This window comes from Euprymna scolopes, chromosome 40, assembly GCF_053919585.1.
Source record: "Euprymna scolopes isolate OS-2025 chromosome 40, ASM5391958v1, whole genome shotgun sequence".
NCBI lineage: Eukaryota > Metazoa > Mollusca > Cephalopoda > Sepiida > Sepiolidae > Euprymna > Euprymna scolopes.
The window spans coordinates 11,541,674-11,568,059 of NC_136521.1; the positions used below are offsets into that span (position 1 = coordinate 11,541,674).

The window sequence follows — 26,386 nt, forward strand, 5'->3', positions numbered from 1 at the left end:
GCTGACTGGGAAGCCATCAGAGATGCCCCATGGACCTTTTCTCTTCCTGCTGAACAATGGGCGAATGAGACAACTAAATGGTGCAAAGCAGGTGTTGAAACGCATGTTCCCACATGGAAATTTTATAGTAATCCTCATTCTCTCCAATGGTCCACTGCAAATTGTGCAGCTTCCATTGTACAAAGGCAGCATGCATTCTGCCGGTTCAAAAGATTACAAATAAAAATAATTATTATTATTTTTATTTGTAATCTCACCTTCACCCCTAACACAGCATATCGCAGGGAAACAGGTAGCAGGATGGGAATTCCAAAACCTTGCTCTTTGAGAAAAGAAACTATTAAAATCGCCACTTGGACATAAGGGGCTACTATTTGAGATCATACCTAGGTAAGATTAGCAAGATGTTGGTTTACATTACATTTAAACTTCTGCATGTCAGCACAGTCAGGGAAGCAGGTAGCAGGAAGGGAATTCCAAAGTTTAGCTGTTCGAGGGAAGAAACAGAGTAGAAAGCTTTCTGGAATTTAGGGATCTCAACAGTGAAGAGGTGAGATTTTGTTGCTAAGCGGGTTTATCAGGGATATGTATGTCGATGGGGCACAAGCACGAGTTCATCAGAGCACATTTCATTAAACTATTTATAAAACACACATTTCATTAAACTATTTATAAAACACACATTTCATTAAACTATTTATAAAACACACATTTCATCAAACTATTTATAAAACACACATTCCATTAAACTATTTATAAAACACACATTTCATTAAACTATTTATAAAACACACATTCCATTAAACTATTTATAAAACACACATTTCATTAAAATATTTATAAAACACACATTTCATTAAACTATTTATAAAACACACATTCCATGAAACTATTTATAAAACACACATTTCATTAAAATATTTATAAAACACACATTCCATTAAAATATTTATAAAACACACATTCCATTAAACTATTTATAAAACACACATTTCATTAAAATATTTATAAAACACACATTTCATTAAAATATTTATAAAACACACATTCCATTAAACTATTTATAAACACACACATTTCATTAAAATATTTATAAAACACACATTCCATTAAACTATTTATAAAACACACATTTCATTAAAATATTTATAAAACACACATTTCATTAAAATATTTATAAAGCACACATTTCATTAAAATATTTATAAAACACACATTGCATTAAAATATTTATAAAACACACATTTCATTAAAATATTTATAAAACACACATTGCATTAAAATATTTATAAAACACACATTTCATTAAACTATTTATAAAACACACATTCCATGAAACTATTTATAAAACACACATTTCATTAAACTATTTATAAAAAACACATTTCATCAAACTATTTATAAAACACACATTCCATTAAACTATTTATAAAACACACATTTCATTAAAATATTTATAAAACACACATTCCATTAAACTATTTATAAAACACACATTTCATTAAAATATTTATAAAACACACATTTCATTAAAATATTTATAACACAGGAACAGAGATTCAACATTGCAGTGATGGGACAGGGGTTGGAGCTTAGTTGACAAAATGGGATATATTAGATTGAAAACTCTTTTTCGGACGCTATTCAAGAGGGAGAGGCTAGTGGTAGGTGTGAGCAGTCTTCTTGCTCAATAGAGGGAACCCATCTTCTTTGCAGCAGCCTTTGCAATGTCCTCAGTAATGTATCTATTTCCTGTGAGGCCGAGGAGTTTGAAGGAAGAATTATTATAGCTAAGCTACGAATTAGTTTGCTATAATAATTCTTCACTATCTTTTCTCTGATAAAAAGAATGCATTCTTTGAAACTCCACGGATTAAAGAAATCTTAAAATTTCTTATCTGAGTATCCAGTCGAACAATAAATTCTTAAATTATGTTATTTTATAACAAGCTCTATGTCCTATTTTGGTTGCATTGAGCTTTTTTATTTGGTTGCAATTACTATATAAATATTAATATTTGCATTAAGTTTACAAAAGCTTTTTACTTACTGCTTTTGATTTTATATCTATCTATCTATCTATCTATCTATCTATCCATCTATATGATTACTTCATGTAATCACATAAATTAATATACAAAGATATATTTTATGCATAAATTTTCAGTATTTACTTCAACAGTGCTCAATACATAGGTAGAGCTAGGTAGTAAGTTATGAAAATATATATGACACTTATACCACACAGAATATTCCATGTTTAATTCTCGTGAGAATTTGTCAGACTGATGCGCATAAGCCTGACGAATTCTCACGAGAATGAAACACAGATTATTCTGTGAAGCTTAATTGCCATATATATTTTCATAACTTACTATATATATATATATATATATATATATATATATATATATAAAAGATTTCTCCACGTCTGATGAGAAGCATTTAGCTTTGAAATGGCAAGTCCTAAAGAGGTTTTTTTCATCCCTCTTTTTCCTTTCACTTATTCTAATCGTCCTTAACATTATTGACATGAAAATGTAATAAAGTTCTAATGTAAATGCAATCTTTAAACCCTTATATATATATATATATATATATATATATATATATATATATATATATATATATATATAAATCGTATATCGTATATAAATAAATATAAATATATTAAAAAAATAGAAATATTAAAATAAAAATCGTCATTATTTAATTCTCAAATACAAAAATTTACGAATATTAGTGAAGCATGGGATAATCTTCGATCCAAATCTTCTCCACGGATCTGTCCCTGATAGAAAATTCAGTAAAAGAATTAAAATTCGAAAAATAAATAACTTACGTGATTTCTTTGAAATAACTCTTGAAAAGATCCGACTCGTGATCCTGGACTTCTCGGTGTTGGATTGGAACATCATCGAGGAACGTGTCGAGCTCCACAGTTTTGTAGGCAGCCGTTCCGTATTCATCCTGTTAAAAGAATTTTATAATTCTATAATTTGCTCGGTGGGGGAGCAAATAAATACCCTGTTAAAAGAATTTTAAAATTTTGAAAATTTTTCTTCGCGAAGTCTGTGATTTCGTGTGGTTCGTCAATCTCATTGGTTCTTGCCTCTCAATTTATTATTACGAAGCATCAAAGAGGAGATAATTCTTTGAAATAAACCAATCTGTTAATGGTTTGTTTCTTCACTCATTTTTCTTAATTACGCCTTGCCTTGGCAGCCGAGTCTTACACATATCTTATTTTTCTTTTAATAGTATTATTGGAATTCTTTCCCCTTTTCTTTGTACCTATTTGTAAATTATTCCACGGATTTCGGCCTTTTGGATTATTTTGGACCATCTTCCAATTATGCGATTCCCTTGGATTTTACTTGTGCGAATGGAAATTTAACTAACTTTCTTGGATTTGAATTTTTGGATTTTACCGTCATTGGATACTTTACCCTTCACCAGACTATCCATTCACGTGAAATCACTTTTTTCTTCACCCTATTCCCTCTGCTTCACTTTTTGTTATCAAGTAAGATCTTTGACTTACTTGCAGTTTCATCAAATACTTTTGCCAGCAAAATCCGATCCCGCATTTTGCTAATTCCTACCCTCTGATGAAAGGAAGTATTTCTTCGAAACTCCGCGGATTAAGGACTATCCACTTATTTAGTGTTTCCTTTTCAGATTAAATATGTTTTTAACTCTTATTAACTATTTGCTCTTATATATATGTGTGTGTGTGTGTGTGTGTGTGTGTGTGTGCATGTGTGTGTGTGCATGTGTGTGTGCATTAAAGTGGTCATCGACCGTGGTACATCGGTAAAGTACCAAGATGCTGATACTGATGTCATGAGTTCGATCCTGACCTGTGCTGACGAATACTTTTATGCACGTAAAATATTTAATAATAAAAATATATAAATAAAATACGTCCCATAAAAATAGGTCTGATCTATTTATATATATATGAATTACAATAAGAGCTTATTAGCTCTTAAAACCCCCCCCCAAAATAACCCCGCTAAGATAGCGAAAAAAAAATAGAGTTTTGAAGCTGTTAATCTATATAATTATAAAACTCAAATGACCTTGTAACGAGTGATGTAATCAACTTTCCAGTTTACGACATCCGGTTGCGCATGCGTGCATAAGCATTAACCCATAACAACGCGTAAACAAATAAACACAAATCGCTTCTTTTGCAGATTTTGACCTGTGCACTGAAATATTAACGTTATTATTTCGAAATTATTATTTAACCTGGAAAGAGTGGGGGTGTTTTGCAACTATTCTTTATTACAACTATACTGTCGCTATTTTCTTACAACTAAACAACTTTAACCCGTTGACAAACATAAGAACAATTGTAGTAAAGCCAAGACTACTACTACTACTACTACTACTACTACTACTACTACTCTCTATCTGTCCCTTTTCCTTCCTTCCTTCTTTTTTTATTTTTTGTTTACATTTCTAGATACAAAATAATTGTGTGAGAACGGTGAATTTGTTGCCACATTTACTAATCTGTTTCAATATTAGTTTTATTTTATTTTATTTATTTAGGTTTTATTAATTATTTTTTTTAGATTTTAAGTTTCTATAACTTGGTTGGAGGATTCCAATATGGGTTTGTCATTCTTATATTTCTCATAGGTAGGTTCATGTGCGTTTTTGCTGCTAAATGACTTTCGTCAGCATTCGATTCATAGGAAAATCATGTTTAGTTTTCGATTTTTGGGCGATAATTCGGAAAAATAGGTAACTTTACACGAATAGGGAGGATTTTTTTTTTTTCATGTTTGAGTGATCCGTCCGTGATTTTTCATTTTAATATACTTTCATAGAAATGTTTCTGTTATGTAAAAAAAAAAATCCTATTTTCTTTACGTCACAAGTATCACCCTCATACATGAATTCCTTAGCTAATATAACAAACTGACCCAACGGGTCACGGGTAGTCTAATATCACTAATAAAAATGCCAACAACAAATATTATATGTGAATATGTGTGACAATAATCGTATAGCTACATTCCAAGATCCAAATGTTTAGTTTTCTTACCAATCAGCTCCTCCACGTCATTCCGATCCATTTCGCTATACAGAAACTATTATTAACCACAACACTTGGCCTTTGGGACAAGCAAAGACCATATGTGGGGGCGACCCCACATATAAGACCTTGGTCAATGTAGGGGCAACCCTTCATACCAATTGTCACTATCCAGCTCCCCTACTCCCCGGGGAGTTGGTCCCCATTTCCCCTTCACTCCTCACTTTAAAAATCGGCCTTGTGCCTAATTTACTCAGTGGGGGAGCAAATAAATACCTCAAAGTGTAGTATCTGTTCTTCAGATGCTGCACTTCAATTTCTTGTTCTCTGTTAGTGGAGGAGAAATCCTTCACAACTGAGACAATTTTTAATTTTTGTTCCTTTTCTCCACGTTAAAAAACGACCCTGGTGTCTAACTCTGTCCCGTGGGGAGACATTGTAAATAGGAACCACATACAGTGCATGGTTTTAATGTTTTATAAATAGAAATTTCTGGGGAATTTATTTGCTGGTTTATTTTCTATTTTAATCTATAAATATGAAATCTTGAAAATATGTTTCCGATTTTTCTGAAATCCAACATGACCCCGTAATCAATATATCCACGTTTGTTCTAGATGCAATTATTTTTTGTTGGGTTTTAGGGTCTTCCAAACGATTGTGAAAAATGGAGCGCATGTTCCCATGACGTCAGACTTGTGTTGACTATACAAACTATGGAAAAGCGCTTATTTGTATATCTGCTCCATAATTAGACCGAGCTTCATAAATTAAAGGGTTGGTATGAATAAAAAGGTGAAATATAATTCAATAAACATCGAGCCAGAATCAAAGTGTAGTATCTGTTCTTCCGATGCTGCACTACGTTTTTTGGTCTCGATTAATGGAGGAGAAATCCTTCATGACTGTTACATTTTTTTATTTTGTTACTGACTGGAGTACCCCTTTTTGGGGAGCTGGTTTCCCCCCAAATTAAAAACCAACATCATATCTAACTTTGCCCTCGTGAAGCGACTTAATGATTTTTTAAAACCTTTGTTATTTTCTTCAAACTGCAATTAATAATTAATCTTTGTTATAATTTGGTTAGGTTTTAAGATTTACACAGTTTAAACGATTAATATTATAAAAATTTGTATCTTAAATATGAAATACGGTTTTACTAAATATGTACGAGGGTTAATTACATCCATTCGTCTCTGAAGAGTTGATTAGTGATTTTCCACAATTCAACGAAACATGTGTAAATCATAATATAAGCAAAATTCAAGCGTCTGCATTAAAAACAAAATTAATAAAATTTTACGAGTGTGAATAAATTCTATCTTTTGATTTTTTAAATAATAAGTAATGCTGTCACACACAGACACACGCAGACAGACACACAGACGGACACACAGACGGACAGACACACAGACGGACAGACACACAGACGGACAGACACACACACACACACACACACACACACACACACACACACACACACACACACATTGAGAGATGAAAGATAAATGGAATCCAAAAGTATCCGAACAGATACTACATTTTGACAATTATTCTATTTTTGAAAGTACTAAGTATAAAAATGAACCCTAAAAATATTGTAAAGCCAGCAAACATTCAGGGGAAGACGTAAAAAAAAATAGGCGCTGGTTTTTATTTTTTTAAATATTCAAAGCAGTCGATTTTTCTTTAATCTCGAATGGTTGCAATTGATTCATTTATTTGACTCGCGTGAGACAATTCCTGTATTGGTGGCAGAGAGTGGCACGAGTGTGAAAAAGAAATGATTGTTAAATTGAGGGTACCTATTTACAATGCCTCCCCACGGGACAGAGTTAGACACCAGGGTCATTTTTTAACGTGGAGGAAAGGTATAAAATAAAAAATTGTCTCAGTCGTGAAGGATTTCTCCTCCACCGAAAGAGAACAAGAAATTGAAGTGCTGCATCTGAAGAACAGATACAACACTTTGAGGTATTTATTTGCTCCCCCACTGAGCAAATTAGGCACAAGGCCGATTTTTAATGTGAGGAGTGAAGCGGAAATGGGGACCAACTCCCCGGGGAGTAGGGGAGCTGGATAGTGACAATTGGTATAAAGGGTTGCCCCTACATTGACCAGGGTCTTATATGTGGGGTTGCCCCCACATAGGGTCTTTGCTTGCAGTATCTGCCGGAACAGATAATACACTTTGATCTTGGCCAAAAGGCCAAGCCTGGATTAGGGTAAAGTTTAAGGCAAGAAAAAAAGCTCAGGATGGTGGTGGTGGTGGTCATCTGGGCAGGAGATGCTTGGCGATCCTTATCTTGCCATGATAGAGTTCAAAACCGGCTTCCTAATGCCCTCTTCTCTTCCCTGCAACTCTTTTCTACAGAAAAGACATTGCAAGCCTATTTCTGCTCTATCGTTATTTTCATGGCAAGTACTCGTCTGAACTCCATTCTATGCCCCCCCTCCGCTTACCAAACTTTCACAAAAACACTCGACTAGTTATAACCACTATCAATAATTTCCCCCACTATCTATGCCTAAATTCAAATGAACAAAGCTTCTTCCCAAGAACTGCCTGTCTGTGGAACACTATTCCATTGGTCTGCTTCCCGGCTGATTATGATATTCAAGTCAAATGTAAACAAGTTCTGGTTGAGCCGTCCCCTTAAGTAATCCAAATTCTATCCAATCTATATAATTAATCATTACTAAAAACATTACATTCATTAACCCTTATCCTTGAGTGGCCTTCGGGCCTTGATAAGTGGTAAGGGGCTTTGTAAAAAAAAAAAAAAAAAAAAAAAAAATCGGATTCGGACTCACCTGTGTACTGTACTTGCCAATCCAGAAATGGACGTCAAAGTTAAATTTTTCGGATTCATCTTGCTTGAAAGTCTGTTGTCAAATTTTAAATTCAAAATAAAAAATAAATAAATACATAAATATACAATTTTTTTTAAAAGCAAATTTTATTTGAATGAAAAAAAAAAACAACAAAAAAAACAAGTGATGCATCTACAGTGAGCGAGGCATAAAAAATGACTAAGTTCAGCATTTGCCCCCGTCCCCAGGGGACGTCAAATCCTGGTGAAAATGAACAAACGGTGTAGTTTTAGGCCTTAGCATATGTAAATTTGAGTTCTACACCATAAATAAAAAAAAAAGGACTAAATTTTTTTTTTTTTATACATCTTTTTTACACTTATCAAGACCCGGAAGCCACTCGAGGATAAGGGTCATTGTGTGTACAGTAATCAATGGGATAATATCGTAGTAATCGTTAGTCATGGAGATTTGATAAAGTGTCTTATTTAAGGGGGCGATTCATCAGGAATTTGTTTATGTTGGACTTGAAGACATCCAAGTTGTAGTCAGGTGGGAAACAGACAAACGGAAGAGAGTTCCACAGGCATGCACTTCTAAGAAAGAAGCTTTGTTCATGGAATCTACGTTTTGATTTAGGCACAGATAAAGAATGGGGAAAATTATTGACAGTAGTTTCAGCTAGACAGGTGTTTTTTGTGAAAGATTGACGAGGGGGTACCAGAGATTGGAGCTCAGACGAGCACCTGCCATGGAAATAACAATAAAACAAAGTCAGTTTCGCAACGTCACTTCTGTGAGAGAGAGGTTGCAGGGTAGAGAAAAGAGCATCCCCCACTAAGCCACAAAGTCCATTTTGTACTCCGTCAAGGCAGGATGGCTATTTTTAGCAGCTCCTGCCCAGATGTGGCAGCAGTACTCCATCCTTGAATGTATTTGGCTTTTATATAGATAGAGAATTGCATCAGCAGTGAGATATCTTCTGGAGTGGTAGAAGGATCCTACCATTTTTCCAGCGACCTTGGCAACAGACTTGATGTACGTGTTCCATTTCAGGTCAGGAGTAAAAATCAATCCTAGAAGCTGATCAAACCATGGAGCCTCCCCTAAATGAGAGCCATCCATTTTAATTGATGCCAGATGGGGGATCAGAGCGTTGATGATGTAAAGATAGAAGCTTGGTTTTTGGATGCATTAAAAGTGACCAGCCACCTCTCCCCCATTGTACCACGCACTCAAGATCAGAGGAGAGAGAATCAGAGAGAACTTTGTCATTTACAGCCTTTGATGTGTTGCCATAGATGGTCGTGTCATCAGCATAGATGTCAACGGATGATTTAAGTATGTATTTTGGGAGATCATTGATGTAGATCAGGAAGAGAGTTGGGCCTAGGATGGACCCCTGAGGGACTCCAGCATTAATACTGTGGGCCTCTGATTTCTGCTCAACCACTACTCTTATGAGCCTATCAGAGAGAAATGATTTAATGATTGAGAAAACATTTCCAGTAATACCGTAGCTGGAAATCTTGTGAACTAGGCCCTTATGTCATACCTTATCGAAGGCCTTCGATATGTCAAGAGCAACTGCCCTGGAAAGGAAACCTTTGTCACTAATCCTAGGAGATATAACCGTTAGCACATCTGTTGTAGATCTGGCAGAACGGAAACCATATTGCATGTCACTAAGAAGGTTATTTCTGCTGAGGTGGTTGACTACTTCATCATTTAATATGGATTCCAGCAACTTACTCATGACACACAGGAGACTTATTGGTCTGTACTGAGAGGGAGATGACTTTTCGTCTGAATTCTTAAATACAGGGCATACTGATGAGGTTTTCCAGGGTGTTGGGAAGCACTTCTTAAGGCAACACTTAAACAGTTTTGTAAGAATGGGGGCAAGTTCTGGTTGAAGCTTTTTCAACACTATAATTGGAATGCCGTCAGGGCCAGTTGCTTTACTGGAATCAAGGTTCTTGATTAGCTTTGCTGCCTCATGCACTGATATTTGTATGTTGCATAGCGTGTTGTCTGTTATAGGAGGACAGAAGGAGAGTTGATGGCCTTCGTCGCATAGGGTAGAATTAGCTGCAAAGTTCTTGGCAAATAGTTTGGCCTTGTCTGATACTGACGAGATGACCTCCGGTCCGTTGATGATGGTTGGGATAGAACACACACTTCTGTTCAGGATCCTGTTTGCTATTTGCCAAAACTGGTGGGAACTAAACCGCTGCTCAGCTACTTTGGATTGAACATATAGCTCTCTTGCATTTTTTTATTACTCTTTTACAATGGTTGCTGGCAGTCCTGAAAGCAGCTTTAGTCTCAGTCCATCTATTACATTGGTAGCTATGGAAAAAGTGATTTCTATGCGCGATGGCAGCAGCATATTCTGGGGAGAACCATGGCTGGCTGTTGCGTTTTTGTTGGAATTTTTTGGATGGTATGAATCGGTCTATGCCTACAATTAACCATTCGGTCAGGTCTGATACTATAGAGGACACATCCTTTTTAAACATGGAATGCAGAAGTAGATCAGATATATATATATATACGGAAGCTATCCCAGTCAGCCATAGAGTATCGGTATACAGTAAGGTGGAGAGGTACGTCTGAAGACTTATTACATTTTATTTTCATTCTTAACTGATACAACCGAGTGATCGGAAGATCCCAGAGGAGATAGAACGGAACATGAACATAGCTCAGGGGAAGTTGTGAGAATATGGTCTAGAAAGCTTGAATACTGACCGGTAGTATCGGGTACACAGGTGGGTTCGTGAACAATCTGAGTGAGATCATAGCCAATGGCAAAATAATGACAGAACCTCCCCTCATCATCTGTCTTATTTGAGTGGGTCAGCCATTTCACATTGTGAAAATTGAAGTCACCACAAATGTGAATGTTAGCTGAAGGATGAGCAGACAGGATGTGGTCAATTTTCTCAGATATATTCTTAAAGATAGTAACTCTGCTGTTGTGGGGGCGATAGAGGGCAAATATAAATGTGGTGTTGTAAGCAAGTGTAACCTGGAAGCACATACAGTGGCGTCCAAAGTTAAGGAACGGTCGTTAATTTTTTTTAATGACTTCTAACTTTATCTATGAAAATGGAAAAAACAATTTTTTGGTGAATTTTCCAATGTTTAATAATGGTAGTTAAATAAAAAATAATTATTTGATTTTTGATTTTGAATACATATTAGTTTTTTACATATGCATAAACTTAATTAAATTACAGGCGTCTAAAAGTTAAGGAACGTGGGAAATTGATACAAACTTTAGCAATTTTAATAACAACTTAACAAAATGTCGACTCCGAATATTTGAAAAAAGCTGTCTATACAAGAAATGCAGTTTAATTGTGACCATTATGATGAAAATAAAGGGCATAGGGGAGATTGCTAAAATACTGAACAGGTCTAAAAGCGTTGTTTTTCAGGTTATTGAAAATAGAAAAAAGGTTTACCATTGACTGAAAAGAAAAAAATCGAGCTGATCCCAAATAACAACGAAGAGGGAGGATAGAAAAATTACTCAATCATCTCGTTCTGATCGCTTTAAAACTGCGGGTTTGATATCCCGAAACTGGACAAAAAAAATTCCGACAAACAATCTCACGAAGATTAAACAAAGTTGGATTATTTACAAGAAGTCTATGCTTAAAGCCTTTAATTTCTATTAAAATAGAAAGGCCAGATGGTTATTCACGGAAAAACATTTGTTTTGAGAAAAAAAAATAAAAATAAAAAAAGATAGGAAAAGGTTAATTTTAGTGATGAATCTAAATTCACTCTTTTCGGATCAGATAAAAGACCACATGTCAGAAGAAAAAAAGGAGAAAGACTGTCCCCTAAGTGCGTTAAAAGTGCAGTAAAATTTTGAGAAGGCAGTATAATGGTATGGGGCATGATATCTTCAAAAGGAACTGACCCCTTGTCAGGATTCTTGGAAAAGCTTATGCCCAAATGTACAGAGAATTGATTAGAGAACATGTGGTTCCTAATCTTTCTGATTCTGGGCTTCCATTTTCTTCCAAAGTCGATTTAGTTCCAACTCTAAAATCTGCCATTATGGACACGAGTTCTTTTCTCTTTGAACAAGCGAAACATCTAATCCGCTATGAAGCTGGTGAGTTACTACAGATAAATTAATACTTACATTCAAAATGATGTACGAATCTCCATCGAAGAATTTCCCATATTTTTCTTGCGGCCAGGCTTTCACTTGAAATTTCTAAAAAAAAAGAAATTAATTAAAAAATAATTAATTAAAAAATAATTAATTAAAAAATAATTAATTAAAAAATAATTAATTAAAAAAAATTAATTAAAAAATAATTAATTAAAAAATAATTAATTAAAAAATAATTAATTAAAAAATAGCATAAAGAAAATTTAGTTAAATTATACTCGAATTTTATTGGCCAAATAATACAGAGCATAATGTTAATGTGTACTGGTTGCCCAACCTGCAAAAGGTGTTTATTCTGAAAGCCGTTCTTAACATGAGGTTGAGGGTGTATATTCCAGAAGCCATTTTTAACATGGAGAGGTTGGGGGGGGGGGTTATTCCTAAAGCCGTTTTTAACATGGAGAAGTTGACATGTTTATTTCGAAAGGCACCCTCTTATTTCCAACCTCCCCATGTTAAGAACGGCTTTCGGAATAAACACTCGTTGTAGGTTGGAACACCCATGCACATTGGCCGATGAAAACCTTCAGCTACTCCCTCTCTTCCTCCAAAAACAAGTGAGTCTTTATTTTTAGGTAATTACTCTGAAAATATCTTGAAAAAAAAAAAAAAGAAATTTTTTTTCTTTTCCTTTATAAATTTAACGTAAAAATGACTAACCACTTTCTGACCAGATAGCATTTGAATGACATGTAACTGTTTTAGGTGAATCTTCGATTAAACTTGCTCTTGTTTTAATTTAAGAAGAGCTGTTACAACCTAAACTTAGTTGGTAAAAGGGAGAGTTTTTTTTAGGGAGTACAGGAGTAGGACAGCTTGATTAAGGGTTAGTGGAAGGCTTTTTTAGAGATGGGAGATAGATTATTACTCGGAAATCATTTGAAACTAAATTTATATGCGAAACTAATCCCCCTCAATAACTTCTAAATTAATAATAATAATTATTTCTCTTTTTCTTCTTTTAAGTTTTTTAGGGCGTTTACACGTAATTGCCTAAAAAAATAGAATCTCAGTTTTGATAAAGGAAGGATATTAACGAAGTGTTCTTATCTACAAATTTACAAAATTATTTTTATACAAATACATAAACATAAGTTTTGACGTAGATCTTTTTTGCATACGTCGCATTTTTTTTTTTTTTTAATTTTTTATGCCGCATTTTATTTCATTAAAAACATTGTATAGCGTGCGCATTGATGGGCAATAACCTTTTTCTACATTTTCGTATCAGGCGACTTACTTCCCTTACAAAATAATTGATCACTCACTGCCAGTGGCGTAATTTGAATATGATAAATATAACGGAGTTATCTCCCTTAGATTAAGGAAAGGGAGATAATTCAATTTCCGGTTTTGTGATTTTGTGAAAATATATTTTCAAAAATAGCGCTTTTGTTTTTACTTTTCATTAAAATCAAGGAGTAATAATAAATAAAAACACTTTTTTTTTATACCTATTTAAAAGTATATGCATTACAATTTATCAAACAGGTTTTGATTTTCCTTTTTAATATTTGTTTAACAGTAAGAAGAAATTGGAAGCTTAAGAAAGTCTCCATCCATTCCAATAATTATAAGAGCAACCGGTTGCGGTTGACCAAGTGTAGGAAAGATACTAACAATTGCACTTAAAGAATCTTAGAAAGATCTCTCGATTTTAATGTCTGAGACAGAGAGTGAATATCTAATAGGTACGTGCAAAAATAATCGCTGATCCATAAAATACATACACATTTTGACCCTTCCTTTCATTTAAAAATTCAAATTTCAGAAATCAATCAATTTTAATGGAATTTTTTTTATCAAGGCCTAATGGCCACTTGGGGATAAGGGTTATTGTGTGTACAGTAATCAATGGGATAGTGTAGCAATAGTATTGGAGAATTGATAAGGTGTCATTACTTTGGGGGGGGCGGTTCATCAGGAATTTGTTTGTGCTGGACTTGAAGACATCCAGGTTGAAGTCGGGAGAGAAACAGGCAAGCGGAACAGAGTTCCACAGGCGTGCAGTTTTAAGAAAGAAGCTTTGTTCATGGAATCTACGTTTTGATTTAGGCACAGATAAGGAGTGGGGAAAATTATTGATGGTGGTTTCAGCTAGTCAGGTGTTTTTTGAAAAAGATTGGCGAGGGGGGACCAGAGAATGGAGCTCAGACGAGCACTTGCCATGGAAATAACGATAGAACAAAGACAGGCTCGCTAAGTCTCTTCTGTGGGAATTAATGTTTTTGATTAACAATCACAGAATATAATAAACCCTTATTGTTTTTTTGTTTTTTTTAAATTTTTAATGTAAATGTATTATTTTTGTAAACAAGAAACACTTTTGCTAAAGTTAAAGTTTTAAGTATTAAAAAAGACGCATGTATTTCTGTTTAAGCATTGTAAATGCTAATAATAATAATAATAATAATAATAATAATAATAATAATAATAATAATAATAATAAACAGTGTAATATTTCAAGAACATTACGAAAAAAGGCCCTATGTCCGTGTTAATTAAATCAATATAACTTGAAGAAAAATTAATTTCTCAAACTATCAATATTATCATTGAATTAAGCATTGTTTATATTCAATATTTTCACGAAAAAATAATATAATTTCAAACAATATTTCATGTGATTTTAATAGCAATTATAACAAAAATTTCAAATGGAATATTATAATAATTTTCTTGTATGCATGACGAGGCAGACATCAGCGTAAAAATCTTTTTATAATCCTGAAAAAAAAAAAAAAAAAAAAAAATTTTTAATTTAAAAAAATTGAGATCCAGGATCACTAATGAAAAATAATTTAAAAGTTAGCATTATTTTTTATAACGATTAATTAAAACAAATACGAATGGGCTAAAATGTAAAAAAAAAAAAAAAAAAAAAAAAAAAAATTTTTTTAATTTAAAAAAATTGAGATCCAGGATCACTAATGAAAAATAATTTAAAAGTTAGCATTATTTTTTATAACGATTAATTAAACCAAATACGAATGGGCTAAAATGTAAAAAAAAAAAAGAAAAAAAAAGAAAAAAAAGAAAAAAAAGAAAAAAAAAGACAGGATTTCCACACCACTCGCCGCTTTCTTTTTTATGATTAATTAATAATTGTTTTAGCTTATTTATTTTTTTAATGAATCAGTGTAATCAGTGATTTTAATTGACTTTATTCACACTTGAAATGCTCTTTTAGTTTTATTTAAAATAGATTAATTTAATTTATCGTTATAACGTATTCAAGAATAAATCGAGTCTTCATATCAAAAAAAGTAAATAAATATTCTAATAAAACAACAACTTCTTTTTTTACTATTAAAACAAAAGATTAAATTAACAAAATTAATGAATATTTTTTATAATCTTCAAAAACACAAAAATTAATTCCTGTATAAATTTTAAAATTAAAGTAACTCTCTAACATTTTGGGCTCTGTCTGTTCTATTGAATCTGCTAAGCCGGATATATTACTAAACTCTCACTTTTGGGGGGGATAATTAAACTCTTTTGTACAAACAAGGTATTTGTTTTTGTAAAAACAAGGATTTTTTTAAAAAATTTAATTCAATATCTTAAGACTTTAATACTTATCTTTGAAATAGTCCCTGAAAGCTAATATTTATCTTTCAAAGAATTTTTACAATTAATTAATTAAGCTTTCGAATTTACTTCAACCTTCCAGTTTTTGCTGCCGCTGTGAAAACAACTTTTTGTTATATTTTTTACATGTGTAAAATTTTCTTTTTTCTTTTAGAGATTAACTTTAGGCTTTAATCTTTCAAATAAAATCGGAAACTTACAAAAAAATTATGATAAGCTAGCTCTCAAAAAAATTATGATAAGCTAGCTCTCAAAAAAATTATGATAAGCTAGCTCCCAAAAAAATTATGATAAGCTAGCTCTCAAAATAATTATGATAAGCTAGCTCTAAAAAAAATTATGATAAGCTAGCTCTCAAAAAAATTATGATAAGCTAGCTCTCAAAAAAATTATGATAAGCTAGCTCTCAAAAAAAATTATGATGAACTTGCTCTAAAAAAATTATGATAAGCTAGCTCTCAAAAAAATTATGATAAGCTAGCTCTCAAAAAAATTATGATAAGCTAGCTCTCAAAAAAATTATGATAAGCTAGCTCTAAAAAAAATTATGATAAGCTAGCTCTCAAAAAAAATTATGATAAGCTAGCTCTAAAAAAAATTATGATAAGCTAGCTCTCAAAAAAAATTATGATAAGCTAGCTCTAAAAAAATTATGATAAGCTAGCTCTCAAAAAAATTATGATAAGCTAGCTCTCAAAAAAATTATAAGCTAACTCTCAAAAAAATTATGATAAGCTAGCTCTCAAAAAAATTATGATAAGCTAGCTCTAAAAAAAATTATGATAAGCTAGCTCTAAAAAAAATTATGATAAGCTAGCTCTCAAAAAAAATTATGATAAGCTAGCTCTCAAAAAAATTATGATAAGCTAGCTCTCAAAAAAATTATGATAAGCTAGCTCTAAAAAAATTATGATAAGCTAGCTCTCAAAAAAAATTATGATAAGCTAGCTCTCAAAAAAATTATGATAAGCTAGCTCTCAAAAAAAATTATGATAAGCAAGCTCTCAGAAAAAATTATGATAAGCTAGCTCAAAAAAAATTATGATAAGCTAGCTCTCAAAAAAATTATGATACGCTAGCTTTCAAAAAAATTATGATAAGCTAGCTCTCAAAATAATTATGATAAGCTAGCTCTAAAAAAATTATGATAAGCTAGCTCTAAAAAAATTATGATAAGCTAGCTCTCAAAAAAATTATGATAAGCTAGCTCTCAAAAAAATTATGATAAGCTAGCTCTCAAAAAAAATTATGATAAGCTAGCTCTCAAAAAAAATTATGATAAGCTAGCTCTCAAAAAAAATTATGATAAGCTAGCTCTCAAAAAAAATTATGATAAGCTAGCTCTCAAAAAAATTATGATAAGCTAGCTCTCAAAAAAATTATGATAAGCTAGCTCTCAAAAAAATTATGATAAGCTAGCTCTCAAAAAAAATTATGATAAGCAAGCTCTCAGAAAAAATTATGATAAGCTAGCTCAAAAAAAATTATGATAAGCTAGCTCTCAAAAAAATTATGATACGCTAGCTTTCAAAAAAATTATGATAAGCTAGCTCTCAAAATAATTATGATAAGCTAGCTCTAAAAAAATTATGATAAGCTAGCTCTAAAAAAATTATGATAAGCTAGCTCTCAAAAAAATTATGATAAGCTAGCTCTCAAAAAAATTATGATAAGCTAGCTCTCAAAAAAAATTATGATAAGCTAGCTCTCAAAAAAAATTATGATAAGCTAGCTCTAAAAAAAAATTATGATAAGCTAGCTCTCAAAAAAAATTATGATAAGCTAGCTCTCAAAAAAAAAATTATGATAAGCTAGCTCTCAAAAAAATTATGATAAGCTAGCTCTAAAAAAAATTATGATAAGCTAGCTCTCCAAAAAATTATGATAAGCTAGCTCTCAAAAAAAATTATGATAAGCTAGCTCTAAAAAAAAATTATGATAAGCTAGCTCTCAAAAAAATTATGAAAAGCTATCTCTAACAAAAATTATGAAAAGCTAGCTCTAAAAAAAAATTATGAAAAGCTAGCTCACCAAAAAATTATGAAAAGCTAGCTCTTAAAAAAATTATGAAAAGCTAGCTCTAAAAAAAAAATTATGATAAGCTAGCTCTCAAAAAAATTATGAAAAGCTAGCTCTAAAAAAATTATGATAAGCTAGCTCACCAAAAAATTATGAAAAGCTAGCTCTTAAAAAAATTATGAAAAGCTAGCTCTAAAAAAAAATTATGATAAGCTAGCTCTCAAAAAAATTATGATAAGCTAGCTCCCAAAAAAATTATGATAAGCTAGCTCTCAAAATAATTATGATAAGCTAGCTCTAAAAAAAATTATGATAAGCTAGCTCTCAAAAAAATTATGATAAGCTAGCTCTCAAAAAAATTATGATAAGCTAGCTCTCAAAAAAAATTATGATGAACTTGCTCTAAAAAAATTATGATAAGCTAGCTCTCAAAAAAATTATGATAAGTTAGCTCTCAAAAAAATTATGATAAGCTAGCTCTCAAAAAAATTATGATAAGCTAGCTCTAAAAAAAATTATGATAAGCTAGCTCTCAAAAAAAATTATGATAAGCTAGCTCTAAAAAAAATTATGATAAGCTAGCTCTCAAAAAAATTATGATAAGCTAGCTCTCAAAAAAAATTATGATAAGCTAGCTCTAAAAAAATTATGATAAGCTAGCTCTCAAAAAAATTATGATAAGCTAGCTCTCAAAAAAATTATAAGCTAACTCTCAAAAAAATTATGATAAGCTAGCTCTCAAAAAAAATTATGATAAGCTAGCTCTCAAAAAAATTATGATAAGCTAGCTCTCAAAAAAATTATGATAAGCTAGCTCTAAAAAAATTATGATAAGCTAGCTCTCAAAAAAAATTATGATAAGCTAGCTCTCAAAAAAATTATGATAAGCTAGCTCTCAAAAAAAATTATGATAAGCTAGCTCTCAGAAAAAATTATGATAAGCTAGCTCAAAAAAAATTATGATAAGCTAGCTCTCAAAAAAATTATGATACGCTAGCTTTCAAAAAAATTATGATAAGCTAGCTCTCAAAATAATTATGATAAGCTAGCTCTAAAAAAATTATGATAAGCTAGCTCTAAAAAAATTATGATAAGCTAGCTCTCAAAAAAATTATGATAAGCTAGCTCTCAAAAAAATTATGATAAGCTAGCTCTCAAAAAAAATTATGATAAGCTAGCTCTCAAAAAAAATTATGATAAGCTAGCTCTCAAAAAAAATTATGATAAGCTAGCTCTCAAAAAAAATTATGATAAGCTAGCTCTCAAAAAAAAATTATGATAAGCTAGCTCTCAAAAAAATTATGATAAGCTAGCTCTAAAAAAAATTATGATAAGCTAGCTCTCCAAAAAATTATGATAAGCTAGCTCTCAAAAAAAATTATGATAAGCTAGCTCTAAAAAAAAATTATGATAAGCTAGCTCTCAAAAAAATTATGAAAAGCTATCTCTAAAAAAAATTATGAAAAGCTAGCTCTAAAAAAATTATGAAAAGCTAGCTCACCAAAAAATTATGAAAAGCTAGCTCTTAAAAAAATTATGAAAAGCTAGCTCTAAAAAAAAAATTATGATAAGCTAGCTCTCAAAAAAATTATGAAAAGCTAGCTCTAAAAAAATTATGATAAGCTAGCTCACCAAAAAATTATGAAAAGCTAGCTCTTAAAAAAATTATGAAAAGCTAGCTCTAAAAAAGAATTATGATAAGCTAGCTCTCAAAAAAATTATGATAAGCTAGCTCTCAAAAAAAATTATGATAAGCTAGCTCTCAAAAAAAATTATGATAAGCTAGCTCTCAAAAAAAATTATGATAAGCTAACTCTAAAAAAAAATTATGATAAGCTAGCTCTCAAAAAAATTATGAAAAGCTAGCTCTCAAAAAAATTATGATAAGCTAGCTCTCAAAAAAATTATGATAAGCTAGCTCTCAAAACAATTATGATAAGCTAGCTCTAAAAAAATTATGATAAACTAGCTCTCAAAAAAAATTATGATAAGCTAGCTCTCAAAAAAATTATGATAAGCTAGCTCTCAAAAAAAATTATGATAAGCTAGCTTTCAAATAAATTATGATAAGCTAGCTCTCAAAAAAATTATGATAAGCTAGCTCAAAAAAAATTATGATAAGCTAGCTCTAAAAAAATTATGATAAGCTAGCTCTCAAAAAAATTATGATAAGCTAGCTCTCAAAAAAAATTATGATAAGCTAGCTCTCAAAAAAAATTATGATAAGCTAGCTCTCAAAAAAAATTATGATAAGCTAACTCTAAAAAAAAATTATGATAAGCTAGCTCTCAAAAAATTATGAAAAGCTAGCTCTCAAAAAAATTATGATAAGCTAGCTCTCAAAAAAATTATGATAAGCTAGCTCTCAAAACAATTATGATAAGCTAGCTCTAAAAAAATTATGATAAACTAGCTCTCAAAAAAAATTATGATAAGCTAGCTCTCAAAAAAATTATGATAAGCTAGCTCTCAAAAAAAATTATGATAAGCTAGCTTTCAGAAAAAATTATGATAAGCTAGCTCAAAAAAAATTATGATAAGCTAGCTCTCAAAAAAAATTATGATACGCTAGCTTTCAAATAAATTATGATAAGCTAGCTCTCAAAAAAATTATGATAAGCTAGCTCTCAAAAAAAATTATGATAAGCTAGCTCTCAAAAAAAATTATGATAAGCTAGCTCTCAAAAAAAATTATGATAAGCTAGCTCTCAAAAAAAATTATGATAAGCTAGCTCTCAAAAAAAAATTATGATAAGCTAGCTCTCAAAAAAATTATGATAAGCTAGCTCTTAAAAAAATTATGAAAAGCTAGCTCTTAAAAAAATTTATGATAAGCTAGCTCTCAAAAAAATTATGCAAAGCTAGCTCTAAAAAAAATTATGAAAAGCTAGCTCTAAAACAATTATGATAAGCTAGCTCACCAAAAAATTATGAAAAGCTAGCTCTTAAAAAAATTATGAAAAGCTAGCTCTCAAAAAAAATTATGATACGCTAGCTTTCAAATAAATTATGATAAGCTAGCTCTCAAAAAAATTATGATAAGCTAGCTCTCAAAAAAAATTATGATAAGCTAGCTCTCAAAAAAAATTATGATAAGCTAGCTCTCAAAAAAAATTATGATAAGCTAGCTCTAAAAAAATATTATGATAAGCTAGCTCACAAAAAAATTATGAAAAGCTTGCTCTAAAAAAAAATTATGAAAAGCTAGCTCTAAAAAAATTATGATAAGCTAGCTCACCAAAAAATTATGAAAAGCTAGCTCTAAAAAAATTATGATAAGCTAGCTCTCAAAAAAATATGAAAAGCTAGCTCTTAAAAAAATTATGAAAAGCTAGCTCTAAAAAAAAAATTATGATAAGCTAGCTCTCAAAAAAATTATGATAAGCTAGCTCTCAAAAAAAATTATGATAAGCTAGCTCTCAAAAAAAATTATGATAAGCTAGCTCTCAAAAAAAATTATGATAAGCTAGCTCTAAAAAAAAATTATGATAAGCTAGCTCTCAAAAAAATTATGAAAAGCTAGCTCTAAAAAAATTATGAAAAGCTAGCTCTAAAAAAAATTATGAAAAGCTAGCTCTTAAAAAATTATGATAAGCTAGCTCTCAAAAAAATTATGAAAAGCTAGCTCTTAAAAAAAAATTATGATAAGCTAGCTCTAAAAAAAAATTATGATAAGCTAGCTCTCAAAAAAATTATGAAAAGCTAGCTCTAAAAAAAATTATGAAAAGCTAGCTCTAAAAAAATTATGATAAGCTAGCTCACCAAAAAATTATGAAAAGCTAGCTCTTAAAAAAATTATGAAAAGCTAGCTCTCAAAAAAAATTATGATAAGCTAGCTCTCAAAAAAATTATGATAAGCTAGCTCTCAAAAAAAATTATGATAAGCTAGCTCTCAAAAAAAATTATGATAAGCTAGCTCTCAAAAAAAATTATGATAAGCTAGCTCTCAAAAAAAAATATGATAAGCTAGCTCTCAAAAAAATTATGATAAGCTAGCTCTCAAAAAAAATTATGATAAGCTAGCTCTAAAAAAATTATGATAAGCTAGCTCTAAAAAAAATTATGATAAGCTAGCTCTTAAAAAAAATTATTATAAGCTAGCTCTAAAAAAAAATTATGATAAGCTAGCTCTTAAAAAAAAATTATGATAAGCTAGCTCTAAAAAAAAATTATGAAAAGCTAGCTCTAAAAAAAATTATGATAAGCTAGCTCTCAAAAAAATTATGAAAAGCTAGCTCTAAAAAAATTATGATAAGCTAGCTCACCAAAAAATTATGAAAAGCTTGCTCTCAAAAAAATTATGAAAAGCTAGCTCTAAAAAAAAATTATGATAAGCTAGCTCTCTAAAAAATTATGATAAGCTAGCTCTCTAAAAAATTATGATAAGCTAGCTCTTAAAAAAAAATATGATAAGCTAGCTCTCAAAAAAAATTATGATAAGCTAGCTCTCTAAAAAATTATGATAAGCTAGCTCTCAAAAAAAAAAATTATGATAAGCTAGCTCTCTAAAAAATTATGATAAGCTAGCTCTCAAAAAAAAAATTATGATAAGCTAGCTCTCTAAAAAATTATGATAAGCTAGCTCTCAAAAAAAAAATTATGATAAGCTAGCTCTCTAAAAAATTATGATAAGCTAGCTCTCAAAAAAAAAATTATGATAAGCTAGCTCTCTAAAAATTATGATAAGCTAGCTCTCAAAAAAAAAATTATGATAAGCTAGCTCTCTAAAAAATTATGATAAGCTAGCTCTAAAAAAGCCCGGATTCTATCAGTTTCCATCATTAAAAAGCATGTACCTAATTTCTAGCATCCAATACCGTACCTCATGGAAAGAGAGATAACTCTGTCTTATTTTTTTTTTTTTTTTACAAAACCTGACAAAAAAACAACTTTACTTCTCATTAAAATTAATTACACTACTACTGCTACTATTATGGCTGCTACCACTACTGCTACTAATATAATAAACATAATTTTATAGCACGCTCTAGAAGAAAATGAATAATTTAAGGATAAGAACTGGGTTTAACTTTTTCTGTATTTTTTAGATTAGGCGAGTTACTTCCCTTGGAGCATTACTGACCATTAACAACTAATTAGCAGGAGTGGCTATGAGAGACTGTTTTATTAAACAGTCTATTTTATTTTATCACAAACTCGAACGAAATGATAATTTTAGATTTTAGTTTTAATAAAAATTAATGAATAATAATAATAATAATAATAATAATAATAATAATAATAATAATAATAATAATAATAAATAAAAGATATTTTTACATATTTAAAAGTATATACATTACACTTTATCAAACGTGTTGAAATTTTACTGTATAATGTTTGTTCAGCAGACAATAAGGATTCTAATTAACGAACAAAATAAATTTTAATTGCACTCTGTGTATGTAAATGACACTATCGACCCTCTACACACTAATGTCCATAAGAAAAGCACAGCGCAAAGTAAAAAGTGGATCTTGAGTTCACTTTTATCAGCCACGTAACTCTAGCTTCCCTTATTTAGTCTTTTAGTCCTCACGTTCCGTAAACGATTTTCTAACAAAGAGGGAAGAATCGCCTTTTGTATCTTGGAAGCTATCCATCTAACTTATCGTTGGTTATTTTATTTTATTTATTTATTTATTTTTTACACAGTGGTCACCACTTATCAAGGCCCGGAAGCCACTCAGGGATAAGGGTTATTGCAAGTACATTACGTTAGTGTGGAGATTTGATGAAATGTTTACTTAAGGGGGCGGTTCATTAGGAATTTGTTAACATTGGACTTGAACGCATCCAAGTTGTAGTCAAGTGGGAAGCAAACAGACGGAACAGAGTTCCACAGGCGTGCAGTTCTAAGAAAGAAGCTTTGTTCATGGAATCCACGTTTTGATTTAGGCACAGATAAAGAGTGGTGGAAATTTTTCACAGTGGATTTACCTAGCAGTAGTATATATATATATATATGTGATGGACGCTCCGTCGATTTTCGACGTATGAGACTCCGACAATTGACCTGAAGGTCTAGAACTCAGCGTGTCGACATTCACTTAGACCTATGTGGCACTTTAGTCCTGCTAGAGACTTGCAATGGCGACCGCAGTGGTAACAGACATATAAATGCGAGAATTTAGCTCCACACTGCTCAGTATTATTTTTTGACTTGACTCTCGTTTCTTTTAGTTTTTCGATGCAAAACGCCGAGCACTCCTTGATTTTTCTGTCACACATTTCTATCAACTTCCTTCTGTCTTTTGCAGTTAGCTCAATGTTGTTATATTCAATATTTAGAACCTGCAAATTAGACTTTATTTTGTCTTTGTAACGCAACCATGGTCGTCCCACGTTTCGACGGCCTCTGTCTAATTGGCCATACAGGAGTTGCTTCAGTATCCTATCATCATCCATTATATATTTTAGCTCCTTACATCAAGTGGCTTTATGCCTTGTGTTGAGCGATTTCCAGAAAAATATGAATCAAATAATCTTACCTCAATACGCCATATTTGAAGACCGACTTTTTTACCTGCAGTCTTCCAAGCAGGTTCCGTCGCCGCCGATTCCTCTAAAAGAAAAAAAAATGATAACATCAGAGAATTCTTCAGTTCCTGGATCAAATTATTGCAAAATCTTGGAAATTATGTTTCTCTTTAGAACATAGGTGATTAGCGAATTTTGTGGGGTTTGCGTTCGCGCTTGACATCCATAGAATGGAAACATATCACAAACTCTTACAAGAAATATCCAAATTTTCACTAAATCCAACTTTTACAGGATTTTTTCTTTCTTTCGTTTTTTTAACTATTATTTGCCACTTTGTTGTTAGTGGTTTCTATTTAGGAACAAATTTATAGGGAAGTATCCCTATAAATGCAGGAAGACAGATAGACAGAACGTTAGACAGTGAGATGTTTGTTCACATTACATTTGAACTTCTGGATGTCAGTACAGTCAGGGAAGTAGGAACCTGGGAGGGAATTCCAAAGTCTAGCAATTTGAAGGAAAAAGCTATTTGAGTAAAAGGCTTTATGGCATCTAGGGATCTCTACAGTGCAGGGGTGGGATTTTGCTGCTTTTCTGACTTGTTAGGAGATGTTTAGTTCTAGGGCATAACCAGGAAGAACCAAGTGGGGTCAAAACTTTGGTAGCAAAAATTTTACTAAAGATAATAATAAACTTGGCTCTATAATTATAAATACGAAATCTGCATGAATTAAAATATGTTAATAAAAAGTTTACTCTAATTCGATTGGAAACCAACGGACAGAGGCTTATGGTTCCAATAACCTATTTTTTGTTTGTTTTTTTATTATTTTTATTATATTATTTTTAAGCCTAAAATTAGGGTTACCTCCCGAGCCAAATTGACTGCTATGATGTAAAATGTTTGTCTTTGGTTAAGTAAAGAGTTATAGTAACAAATGCATACAGGTATGTAGAAAAGCAGTTTTTCTTGCATTTGGTAACAGTTATTTCTTGTATATTTGTTTTTTATTCTCTCCTTTTTGCATTGTTAACTATAATATACTCTTGCTCTTATTATTGCATATTAACATCCTCAGCTAAATCACCCTCCACCCCAACCAAAATATTAGATTCTGCTTTTTATTAAAAAAAAAAAAAAATCAATTATGTGTGAAAAATCTGAAAAACTTGGTGGGGGAAAAATAAAAAAATAAAACACAAATAAAATAAACAATTTTAGAAGTTAAAGTGAGGAAACAGTTTCGCATATAGATTTAACATAAAATGATCCTCCATTTATGGGCCGTTTTAATGTTTCAGGCCAGTAAACTTAATACACATTTGTCATTTCGTTTCGTGGGTTCTTAGAAAAAATAAATAAATAACAATAAAAAATCTTGTTGTTTTTTGAATAAAATAAAGTTAAAATCAATTTAAAAAAATGTAGAAATAAGCTGAAGTAAAAAAAAAAATAAATAAACAAACGTAGAAAAAATATGGGAAATAGTGTTGCAAAACCCATAAGGAAAGTTGTCTCCCTGTGATACTATAAAGTGGCCCTGGGGTGGATTTGAGGCACTAAGTGCTGAGAGGGTGGGGAATAGATAAAGGAAGAGGAAATAGCTTAGAATAAATAAAGAAATCGGAAACATCCTACAATCAACAATAGATAGGAAATAGCTTAGAATAAACAAAGAAATCGGAAATATCCTACAATCAACAATAGATAGGAAATAGCTTAGAATAAACAAAGAAATCGGAAACATCCTACAATCAACAATAGATAGGAAATAGCTTAGAATAAATAAAGAAATCGGAAACATCCTACAATCAACAATAGATAGGAAATAGCTTAGAATAAACAAAGAAATCGGAAATATCCTACAATCAAAAATAGATAGGAAATAGCTTAGAATAAACAAAGAAATCGGAAATATCCTACAATCAACAATAGATAGGAAATAGCTTAGAATAAACAAAGAAATCGGAAATATCCTACAATCAACAATAGAGCGGAAATAGCAAACAATAGAAACCTCCGGTAGCCAGGGTGGGGTGGGCGACCTGAGAGACCAAGACAGAGGAGACAGTCAGTTAACATCTAGATGTGCATCGCGGCGGATGGAAGTTGGACAGTTACAGTTAACAACTAGATGCGCTAGACGTCGGATGGGAGTTGATAATGACTACAGCTTAACATTTAGACTTTACTGTGAAACAGAGATAGACAAATGTAACAT

At 31.2% G+C, this 26,386-nt stretch overlaps 1 protein-coding gene across 1 annotated transcript in view; it reads right to left on the bottom strand.

The window, feature by feature from the left end:
* LOC145265364 (gelsolin-like protein 2) overlaps nt 1-26,386 on the bottom strand; it is a 67,735-nt gene that overhangs the window by 29,542 nt on the left and 11,807 nt on the right. Inside the window, exons 3-6 of the mRNA XM_080121149.1 lie at nt 24,173-24,246; nt 12,036-12,110; nt 7,871-7,942; nt 2,843-2,970 (exon numbers count right to left, since the gene is read on the bottom strand). Of these exons, the coding sequence (XP_079977275.1) occupies nt 2,843-2,970; nt 7,871-7,942; nt 12,036-12,110; nt 24,173-24,246 (349 nt within the window). The remainder of the gene's footprint in view (nt 1-2,842; nt 2,971-7,870; nt 7,943-12,035; nt 12,111-24,172; nt 24,247-26,386) is intronic.